This window comes from Lathyrus oleraceus, chromosome 4 (assembly GCF_024323335.1).
Source record: "Lathyrus oleraceus cultivar Zhongwan6 chromosome 4, CAAS_Psat_ZW6_1.0, whole genome shotgun sequence".
Classification (NCBI taxonomy): Eukaryota; Viridiplantae; Streptophyta; class Magnoliopsida; order Fabales; family Fabaceae; genus Lathyrus; species Lathyrus oleraceus.
In genome coordinates, this window is record NC_066582.1 from 413,337,353 (window position 1) to 413,349,338 (window position 11,986).

The 11,986-nt window shown below is 34.6% G+C and overlaps 1 protein-coding gene across 1 annotated transcript; it reads left to right on the forward strand.

Moving 5' to 3' along the window:
• Positions 1-644: 644 nt before the first annotated feature.
• LOC127075760 (uncharacterized) lies at positions 645-8,394 on the forward strand. Its single transcript, XM_051017229.1, has 11 exons — positions 645-856; positions 939-1,006; positions 2,331-2,415; positions 2,948-3,031; positions 3,279-3,318; positions 3,900-3,945; positions 5,668-5,726; positions 6,374-6,441; positions 7,443-7,523; positions 7,624-7,688; positions 7,962-8,394. The coding sequence occupies exons 1-11, from the start codon at positions 801-803 to the stop codon at positions 8,057-8,059; spliced, it is 750 nt and encodes a 249-aa protein (XP_050873186.1). The 5' UTR covers positions 645-800; the 3' UTR covers positions 8,060-8,394.
• Positions 8,395-11,986: the final 3,592 nt, after the last annotated feature.

An 11,986-nucleotide genomic window follows, 5' to 3' on the forward strand; every position in this document is an offset into this window, starting at 1 on the left:
TACTACACCACCCTACCAACACTGACAATATGAACATTCACATACAATCCCTAAAATGAGAACCATACAATTAGGGATAACAACACATACCTCAACCGTTCAAATGCTTCGCTTCTGCGTTCCTCTCCTTCAAATCCTTCTTTTCCGTTCTTTGTTCCTACTCGCGTAGCTCTCCTTCTTCGTGCCTGAGTTACTCCCGTTCCTTATATGTCCGTCCTTGTTTAGGGATTCATGGTCTTCGTCACTCCTTCTATTTCTCATTTTGGAATTTAGGGATTTCACATCTCTCATTCCTTTACGCAGTTTAGAACAAAGTAATTTAAGATAAATAAAAAAATAATTTCATGTCATCAACGTTTGATCCACCTCAAAAATGTTAATGTTAAATGTGTATTTTTGAAATAATTAAAAAAAAATATTAACGGTCTAGACGTTGGGTAACTTAAATGACTTGTTTATTAAAAATAAAAATTTAAAAACTAATCTATTATAATAAAATAACTTTAAAGATTGCTTATTAATTTTGCAAAAAAAAATAATAATCATTACAATATCTTATAAAATTAAATTAAAATAAAAATATAGTTGATTTTAAAAATGTGATATTAAACCAGAATTAAGCTTTCAATAAAAATAAAATAAGAGTTAAACTATAACAAATGAGTTATATAGATTATGTGTATTGAAACTGGAATCAATGTAAAAAACGAACGCCATTTAAGCGTTCTTCCCCAAACAACCCTGCTTCCGAAATCTCATTGCGGTTCCGTCTTGACGGCGGCGGCGGCGGCGGCGAAATCATGACATCGTTTGGATCTCTTAAATCAGCTATATTCGACAAAGAAGAGAGAAAACAGTGTGTTTTATTGCCTCCTTATTCGTTCATCAATTGATTCATTATTTGATAAACCGTAATTTGTTTGTGAGTGTAATTGCAGGCAATATCAGGCGCATATTCGAGGCCTCAATGCATACGATCGCCATAAAAAATTCATTAAAGATTACGGTAAATATCTCTCTGTTACCTCTCTCTTTTCATCGTTTGATTCAATATAAATAAATCCAGTTCTTCTTGATTCAATTGCGAAATAGTGATGTAATATCTGCTTCAGAAATTTCTGTGAGCTTGTTATATGCTACTAAACTATTTTCTTTGTTTAATGTTTTCTTAGGAATATGCTAAACTATAACAACTTATTTGGAACTTATAGCACAAGTGCTTATCAAAATAAGTATTTTTTTAACAAAAGATAAAATAAATTTAAATTATTTTTATGTGTTATAATTTTTTTTTCATAAGTTATCTTTGAGAACTTATAAAAATAAGCTTAAAAAAGTTTATGAATAATGCTAATCTGTTTTAATAAACTTTTTCAAACATTGTCACAAAACTTATGACATATAAGTTCAAATAAGCCAATCCAAACCGGCCCTTAGTCCAGTTTTAGATACAGTATATCAAAAGATAAAATAAAATCAAACTGTTTAAATTTAAGCTATAAAGTATTTTCATAAGCTATTTTGAAGAGTTTATGAAAATAAATTGAAAACAACTTGTGAACATGTCATAAGCTCTCTCAAATACTCTCACAAGTGCTTATAAGTTGTAACAGTGTGGAAGTTCAAATAAGTCAATTCAAACATGTTTTTATTATTTGCTACAATTTTCTTCTAAAACTTGTTATGTTTCAAATGATTTGATGTGATTCTAACTGTTTTTTAGGATGCCATTTTTTTTCTTCTTTTTGGGAGTGGACATTAAGGAATTAATCAAGTTTTGAGTTATCCATTTGGTTGGTCTTAATGTCCTACAGTAAATGGATGACGAACAGTCTTCTCCATTAAGGAAAAGGAAGGAGGCTACAGTCATCCGGAAATTCGAACAACCCCGTGATAGTAACCGTGCTTGCTGTTTTTGTTTACTTCACCAATGAAAAGATTGCCTAACAGTAGAGATAATTTGCTAATGGGTTTTGACTGGGATGAATTGGTTCACTTTTGTTTTTCATTTTTGGTGATTTGTCAAAAGTTTGATGGAGAAATATGATATACTATGATTTTGATCCGAATGGCCTTTTGGCTTTGGTTTGGCCTTTTGTTGTTATTTTTATTGTCGTTCGTGTCTTGTTTTGACATAATTTTTTGTCTCAGTTGTAGTAGTTTACTGCAATCATGCTCAGTTACCAATGCTTCAAGTTCCTTTTACTATCTTGGTACTGCTAGAGAATATTTCTGGTTTTCATGAAATTTCAGCGTAATGTGTATTTTTTAAACTGTATTGTTATATTCAACCCTCAACTTCTTATAATATTATCTTTTCATGCCCACAGTTAGTTTCTATGGGAAAGAAGAAAAACCTTCAACCTTAAAGCTGCCTATTAAAACAGATAAAGATACCCTAAGAGAGGGATACAGGTATGCTTGTTATCTTGCCTTATATAAGCTAAGGTTGGTGTGAATTTCTTTCACTGCATTCCTGTTGCTTGTAATAGTTTCTCTCCTCTTCCGTAACACAAGGAAATCAGTCTTCTCTCTTACCTTTCTTTTAAATATTAACTATTGTCATTTGTCCCTCCCTACTCTCCATTTTCATTTTTAATAGTCATCTCTTGTTGTCTTTTTGGATTTTCTTACGATATCATAGATAACACATCTTCATCCGTTATGTAAAACTTCACGAGTCATATGAAATTCCTCTAAGAGTATAACCATGATTAGTGGAGTATTTAGTTTGGTGTTTTTAAGAGTTCAGCCTTTACCTAGAAATAGAAAAATGGGCTTCCATGAATCTCTATTGAAATTGTAGATATAAGTAAATTTTCCTCTCTACTTAAAATCCTTCGGAGCTTCCCGTATGAACTTTTTTTTATTATTATGGGAAACTCTTTGCCTTTGTCTGTTTTTTGTGTCAGAATTTTAATTTTTGTTAATCCAAATGTATTGCAAGATTCATACGGTCAGAGGAAGATGATATGGATCCATCATGGGAGCAAAGGCTTGTGAAGCGCTATTATGCCAAGCTTTTTAAAGAGTATCCTATGCATTGCAAATATATTCCTTTTTTACTAAAATGTTAATTTTGTAGGAGTAATGGTTTCTTTTGCAAATATACATTAATTTGATTTTTGCACATAGACTAAGCAAGTAGTTGTGAGGTGTAGCCTTAAGGTTTCTTGCTGGTTGTTTAATGGAAAAATAGTTCTTATTCATTTGTCTTATTATACTCTGTACTCGAATTACAAGATACTTATTCCCTTGTTACCTTAAATCCTTTTAAGATACTGTCTTGCTGACATGTCACAGTACAAGAGTGGTAAGGTAGTGTCTCGTTGCGTTTAGAATACATTTTGATAGTTTGCTAAAATTTTCACCCCTTAGGAATTTTGAACCTTGTGATTTGTCAATTTTCCCATCAATTTTGAACTTATGGTCTTTTTATGTGCTGTCTTGGGAACCTATTTTATGATCTGTAATTTCTTCTTCAGTTTTGAATTGTGATGCCATGTTTGTGTATTCTGGTCTGGTCTGGTTCGACCTGTCAAATTTTCCATCAATTTTGAACTTGTTATTCTATTTTTATGCTATGAGTTGTGAACCTTTGTTATGATTGTAAAGTTGTCAATCCATTTTAAATTGTGATGCCGTGTGTGTGTATTATGGTCTAATTTGATAAATTTTTTATGAAGGTTTGCTTTATTACTAAGTTAGATTATAATTTGGTTTATTCCTAACTTAGATTATAATCTTTCTTTGTGTGACATCTCTTAACTTGTACAAGATTAGTATTATTTTATTTCATCTCATTTTTGTGGAATGTTTGGTCTAGATGATTTATTTTGTAGTCCAAGATATCTTTTTACAAAGATGATTTTATGCTGATAGATTGCATCTCTTTGTAGATTGGTCTCAGATGGAGAACAGAGAAGGAAGTCATGTCCGGCAAAGGTATTGATTATTCTTTTACTGACTTGTTTTGCCTAGTTATTATGACTCGCTTGCCTCCATCCCATGTTTAACTAGAATTATTTCAGAAAATAAATGCTTTTAGTTTGTGTTCTCTCTATAGTCTATGTCAAGAAATATGGTTGAGCCTAACTCAACCCTACAAAACCGGTTGGTAGATTGAAGATTACCCCCATTTATAAACACATGTTCAGGCTATATATCATCTGATGTGGGACTCTTAGCACCCCCCTCATACCCAGGACTGGACATCTGGAGCGTGGAAATAAATGGTGGGTGGCCCGATAGCGGAAACCTAATAGTAGGTGGTCCACCGGATTTTAAATGAGGCTCTGATACCATGTTAAGAAATCTGGTTGGGCCTAACTCAACCCTACAAAACCAGTTATGTAGGGATGAGTTAAGTCCAACCCAAATTCTGAGATGGTATCAGAGCAACACCTTTGTGAGAGACACACTCTCACACCACTTATTTACCAAAAACCTTAAGGTGATAGGTGGGCGGATTCTCTCACTTATAAATCCTCAAGTCTCCACATTTCCAATCAATGTGGGACTATTATCCATGCTAATCACACTTGATACATTTTCAACAGTCTACATTCAATTCAATTGTTATGCAAAGTAGTTCATGCATTAAACTTTTAACTAATGTCTGTTTTATTAAAGGCTTAGTTGAGTTCACCTACTTTTCACATGCAATAGAATTTTAATCAACTAATCTTTTAAGTTCCATCTACTTCTCTAACCGGTCCTTCCTTTCATCCCTTTCAGCAAACAACATTAAAATATGAAGTAGGATTTATTGGTATGAATTAAAATTCTGTTAAAGGCATTACTTGATTTTCTTGTTGACTTGTTTGCCCTGTCTCCACGTTTTTCTCTCTCATTTTTTAAGAGAAGACAAAACTTCATTTAAAAAGTGCAACTAGGAGAGGAAGAGACATTGTTGTAGACACCAAATTTCCAAGGCCCAATCTAAACCTGACCTCCTAAGTCCTAGCTAATAAATTAGTCACACTTCTATGTTTGTCCACATTTGACCAATGAAAATCCCTCCACTTTAATGCGATTAAAAAGGAAGTAGATGGAAACATTAAGCAAGTAGGTTTGTGTGAAGGAAAATCCCAAGAAGTTTCAGGGTTACCTCTTAATGCAACTCCCAAGAAGATACCATTCAAAATCTAACAGCTATCAATGTTTGCATAGGCAGAAAGAAACTGATTTTCCATGTTGAAACCAGGCAAACTATTTTTAGCAAAGTTAACCTTCAAACCAGATGTAGCCTCAGAGAAGTTTAAAATTTAAAGAACCTTTTAAACGCTGTGAAAACGATCCCTTTCAGAAAACTAAATGTAGTTTCAAAGAAGTTTAAAATTTAAAGAACCTTTTAAACGCCACCATTATGCTCCCTCCTAGCAAGAGAAACGTATCCTCACCAACAACTTGAGAATGGGTGCTCAATTCTCATAACCTAGATTCACTCCCATCCTCAAGTAGAACTTTAGTAAACCTTTTCCTTTTTCCATCAGCAACCAATGTCGCATCATCTTTACTTAGCAGCTTAATCTTTTACCCACTTCAGTTTAGAATTTTTGTTTCCAACTCATTTAACTTTGATTTGATTTTGATCTCATGTCCATTTGTTTCAACCAAAGAAATCCTTTTTAAATTTTAAAATTAATGTTTTGCATAATTTCACAGGCCAGTTTATATGTGGTAACAAGCATTGCAATGAGAAAGATGGATTAGCAAGCTATGAGGTAAGATATTCTTCCCATTACATTCATCAATCTAATTGAATAGTCTATTAGAGTGGGAGACATATTGAAGATAACCCAATCAAAAGGGAAGGGGAAGACCATAGAAAACATTACGAAAAACCACTAAGAAGAACCTTATTAAAATTTCTGAAGATCTGGCTTTAGATAGTGTAAATTACATTTGTTGATCCATGTAACTGTCCCTATTTACTGAGTAAGGGGCATCATTGTTGTTTTGTTTTAGGAATGCATTATGCTATTTTTTAGGAAATGTATGTTTGTCTTTAGTTCTGGTGTTTTTTTGTAAATGTGATTATTAGAAGAAAAAAAGCTATCTTTGTTATTACACACACACACACATTACTCTTGTCTTGATTGATCATTCTATGACTAACTTCAGCTCTTCTGGAGGGCAATGTTGTCAATCATGGATCACGGAAAATAGCATTTTGTTCAAATTCTGCTATGCCATTGCACTATAGCACTACAGTAATTAAATAGCTCATCGTGGAACAATAACAATTTGTTCAAATTCCACTTTGCTATAGCCGCTATTTAACAACACTGCTTGAGGGATAAGGATTCATAATCCGTGTATATCCCGTGTCATGTTTCCACTCCTTTATTCTATTTGCTTCATATTACAGGTGAACTTTTGTTACTTTGAAGCTGGAGAAAACAAACAAGCTCTAGTTAAATTGGTAGCATGTGACAGGTGAGTTAGTATGAAATAATGCCAGTTTCTCTGCCCATACCCTCTTGGTCGTATAACAAATCATGGGTGTATTGAGATATCAATTATTTGATTAAGAAATTATGGATTGATATTACATGTGTCCGTACATAACAAATCACGGGTGTATTGAAATATCAATCCTTTTCTTCTATACTGATTCTTGTCAATATTCTAAAATTCTCCTGAATAATCTTCCCCGTTATATTTGTTAAATTGTTTGGTCCTCTTCTGGTTAGTGTATATTATGTTACTTGTTTAAGGAGTTTGAACACATTTAGTTTAAGGGTTTGCCTTGAAATGGCCATGCAAAAAAATTTAAATTGCATGGGATGGGACGGGATGTTGATTACTTCATTTGGTATATGTCTGTATATACTGTCCTTTGGAATTGACTTAATGTTAAAATATTTCTGCTGTAAGATATCATTAAAAGTTTTCATAATCCCTCCCTGGCTTCTTAAATTAATCTGCAATCAACATTGAAAGTATGATAATGTGAGTCCATGGGATCTGGTTGAAAATCAATGTATGATTTCCATGGGATCTTGAGAATATTACAAATGATCTCATTATCTTATCATTTTTTATTAAAAAATTTTATTACCTTGTACCAATTTTTAACTTGACACCATTAATTTGTTTTTATGATAATAAGTAATAGAAGCAATTTCACACGGGAAGCTAGTTATAACACTCCTAAACTTAAGACTGCTTTTTTATTTTTAAAAACAATTCTTGCAACAGTTATTGTTTTCGATTGAATTTACAATAGTTTGCCAAAATGCCCCAGCGTTCAGGATGTAAATTGTCTCATACTTATGTGTTAAAAATTGAGGCTATTCATTTCTTTGGTTGAAAGTCTCTCATTTAAGTCATCATTAATGGTTTTGTATGTTTTTCCTCTCTTTTTAAAAAAAAGTTGAAAGTTGTCTGCCAAATCAAGTTTTTGTTTAGTTTATTTCTTGGTTATTTTTCAATAGATGTGCCGAGAAACTTAACTACAAGAGGCAGAAAGAAAAGGAGCAATTAGAAAAAAGACAACAAAAGCAAGATAGAAAGAGGTGAGAAGTGAGAATATTACCGCCACCAACCCCCTTCTTATTTTTTTATCAATTATTTACTGAAAATATGGAGATTGAAATTGAATCCTTTCAATTGTAGGAATCGTTCAAAGAGTGATGATGATCTAGATGAGGTTCAAGAAAGCGAAGATAGAAGACGGAAAGGTTTGAAGTTCTCATATTTTTACAAGTGGATGGCTATTTTACATAAGGATATAAAAGTGTCTGCATTTTTGGTTCATCATTTGTTTATGTTGCAGACTAGATCCCGGTTATTTTAGCAATATAACCTGTTTTTCATGAAAATATAAAGCATCATTTTTTGTGCTTTATGCAGTAACTATTTATTCAACATAGTGCATGTCATTTATTTTAGTAAGAACTAGGAAAAGCCTGGGTTTAGAATAAGCTAAAACTTGATTTAACATGTATTTTCAGGAAAGAGGGCTTTGGTTTCAGCCAATGATCATAAAATAGAGGAAGAAGATGGCGACAGTGATAACATAGATGAGTTTCTTGAGGGGATGTTTCCCTGATCTTCAACTGATTCATTGCTATACCTCAAAAGTATATCTTGAGACCTAAGCTGCGCAAAACATGAAAAGAAGTTAGCCAGTGCTCGGAGCAAGTCATACAGGACCAAGGGGATGCTTGAGACAACAAAACTTTATTTAACCTGTGCAGCCCTTCGAAATTGTGCACACCATAATTGCTTAGGAGCTTTGTATTCTGTACAGTTTGCATAACATCGTCATCTTAATGGTAGTCGTGAAATTTGTAAAGGAGAAGTATACTCATTTATTAGGTATTAAAATGTCGTGAAATTATTGATTTGAGTCAATAAACTGAAGAGGCTCGACTTTTATTTTTATTTTCTTATAAAACAAAGTCTGACCTAACATGTTACTAACGCAGATTAGGTATTAGGTATTGACAACAAAATTGAGGCATTTTTAAAGTTAATAATATTTATAGTAATTTTATTTCAATTTAACTATTTTGAGATGCAAAATATTTTATTTCTAGTATGTCAATTGATGTATCTTTTATATTTATTTGTGATGTCTTTTTGTGCCTTAGCATGGGCCTAAAATATAGCATTTATCTTGCTACATCTCCTGTTGTATCTGACATTTTCTTCAAATTCAGTAAATTGATTATATTGTTTGAAATTTTTTCACTCATTTTCTAAATCTATTCAACTTTTGTGCAAATTTTAAAAAATTCAGAGCGATACCGAAAATTTCAACATCTCTATCGGAAATTCTGAAAACAATAAGTTTTTGTTTTCTGAAAATTTTAAAATTTCTATGAGAATTCTTTGAATTTATATTAAATTTTTTAGAAATTATGGTATTTTGTATTTTTTTTTCTAGAATTTTTGATATTTTCATATGTATTTTTTTCGGATATTCTGAATTTTTGGCAGTTCAAAAAATATGGTATTTCATCAGATTTTTTGATGAAATGTGGGAAATTTCAGAAATTTCAATGAAATGTGAAAAATTTCAAAATTTTCGGAAGTTGACTGGTATTGTGTTTTTTTCCCTCTCGTTTTTGCAGTGAAATACAAGGGAAAAGACGACACTATTGTAGGCAAGACCGCATATAGAGCGATGTTGAGGCTGAGTCTTCACAGCTACAGACTAGACGAGTAGTTCCAACCGGTTCACACTGAAAACTGTTGGCTGAGCAGGGGCAGTTACGTGCACCCCGTAACACCCGATGTCGAGCAGTGAGATCAGACGAGCATCTTAGAGATGAGGTTGTTCATGCTCAGGAGGTGTATGTTCAGGATGCTCATGACCCATTGGTCGAGACAAATGTGATACATGTTGCGGCTGCCAGATGCCCCCGTTGTTCAGCCAAATGCCCTTGTTGTTGATGAGGTGGCTGCCACATATCCGGTCCCTTATGCTACTGCTGATAGACATGTTACATCTCCTGATTTGACGGAGCCGTTTGTGCACACTGATGGAGTGTTCTTGGGAGGATCCATTGATCGCTCGGTGCTTATCGAGTATGCTGACCATGTGGCATATCGACTATGGCAGGGAGAGGTATATATATTTTATGTTTAACTTCAATTAATTTATTATTGTTTCATGATGTGTTGAAAGATAACTGATAATTTTTAAACTTTGTTTGTTACATGACTATTCCACGTTGAAGGTGACATTCCACAGGTCGAAGATGAAGAAGTTTCCCAAGACTCCGATTCCTAAGCAGGTCAGGCGAATTGTACATGATTTTGGTCTCATAGCATTTGTTGATTGCTCACTTACCATGCTTAACACTTCACTTCTTACTGCTTTTGTTGAGCGATGACACAAGGAGACATCTTCCTTTCATCTTCCGTTTGGGGAGATGGCTATCACTCTGGATGATGTCTCCTCATTGTTTCATCTCCCCATCGTCAGTAGATTATTCACGGTTCCATCTCCTCACTGTACAAGATTTAGGAGTTATTGAGGAGGTTGTGCTGGAGGAGTTTGAGTTTAACAGAGGAGCTCACCTTCGTATGCCTTGGCTTCAGGATAGGTGCGACGAGCTTGTTGTGGCATAGATGTATGAGGCTTCCGCTAGGGTGTACATGCTACATCTAATAATATGTACTCTCTTTGCGGATAAGTCTCATGTTTCTATTGACGCTCGGTACATGTGGTTGTTCAGTAGCCTTGACGGTACCAGTTAGGCTTAGGGGTACGTTGCGTTGACCATCCTATGTGCAACACTTGGAGTTGGGACTGGCTTTGAGACTAGACAACTTATTGGTTATTTGAGTCTATTCCAGGTATACTTGAAATTATCATTTCTAGTTTAGTTTTTATTTAATTGTTACGAATAAAATTTAGTAATTATTATTTGTCGTGTCTGTGTTATTATATCAGTGTTGGATATACAAGTATTTTCCCACCATTTATGACTGAAAGGTGTATCATTCCCCTATGGGGGTCCCACAGGCGAGGAGATGGAAGGCCAGACAGACATATCTCGGTGGTGTTACGGGGTACAGGAGGAGGCTTGATGCCCTGATTATAGATGATGTCATATGGACACCACACATAGGTCACATAGTCCACCGTGAGTTTGATGAGTCTTCTTTATATTCTGGTTATATGCAGTGGGAGACCTTAATCGCCAGACACTTGTCTGAGAGGTGTTTGCGACAATATGGTTACGTCCAGGGCATCCCACGACCAGTTCCAAATATTCCATATGCGAGCATTAACAAGTGGTTTCAGAGTAACATCATCAGCTTTGGTCGTGCCATCAGAGGTAGCGCAGTGAGGGTTCAACATGACTCGTAGTGTGATGATGGTTACCAGGAGTGGTACCACACCGTATCACACCCACATATCATCCCACATGTTGAGCATACGGATGATGCCCGACCTTCCGATGTCGGGGTACATGTTGATGACATGCCACCGCCACTGGCACCTCTAGGTGATGTTGATGACCGGTAGCGTCTGCAGATGATTGCAGTTATTATGGATAAACTCATGGGTTTGATAAACCCAAATGGTGAGGCTTTTAATGGATTATCGTGGGTAGCATACATATCCCATGAGGGACCTATTTAGACATTATTATTATTTTTATGTATTATTTGTATATTATGTGTACCATTACCCAGACATCTGCACAACACTTTTTATTAGAAAACATTTTGGATCTTTGATTGATGCATGACTGTCATACGGTGAACTGACTTGGGGTATTTTGCTTTTTATCGCAATGTCGCGGATAGCAAGAGTCGCCACCGACTTTTCTTTCATCCAATAAGGAAAGGTGGAAAAGAACAGGAAAGACCTCAATAGATTTTGGGTTCGGGAGGTACATTATACAAAGGGAAGGTATTAGCACCCTTTGTATCCATGGTTATCCATGGGCTCTTAATTGCTGGATCACTTATGTTATTTTTCTTGTCTGAAAAAGTGCTTGTGAACGGCTTAGAAAATGTTTTGAAAAGAGAGTTTAACTTTGTAATGATTCTCGTATGAATGTATACAAAGTGGTTATCTCGTTTAGTTTTGAAAGTTGTTTGAAAAAAAATATAACTCGGTAATGATTCTAGTATGAATATATACCAAGTGGTGATTTTCCAAAAGAGGTTTTGAAAGGTGTGAGGTGTTGAAAATATTTTAGGTTGTGATCCAGTAATTGAGAGTTATACCTTCCTAAGGTCGTTATGAACGTTTCCTATCCTTATGAGGGTAAAACTGTCCTTACTATTGAGAAGTAAGTAGTTTTATCCTTTGGATGTAAAAGGGTCATCGTAGGGTCATCGATAGGTCATTGAAGGCAACAGTTGTAAGGATCCCTTAGCATTCGAAGGGACGATCATCATTTAACCGTAGGCTACACCGAAGGGTCATCGAGGGACAAAATCATATATTCGAAGGCAACATCCGAGGGACTATGATTTATTTTAAAGGGACATGATGATTTAATCGAAG

Coding starts and splice junctions, on each gene's coding strand:
- LOC127075760 (XM_051017229.1), top strand. CDS start 801: ATGACATCGTTTGGATCTCTTAAATCAGCTATATTCGACAAAGAAGAG. Junction 3,319..3,899: donor CACAGTACAAGAGTGGTAAG/GTAGTGTCTCGT, acceptor ATCTCTTTGTAG/ATTGGTCTCAGATGGAGAAC. Junction 3,946..5,667: donor GGAAGTCATGTCCGGCAAAG/GTATTGATTATT, acceptor ATAATTTCACAG/GCCAGTTTATATGTGGTAAC.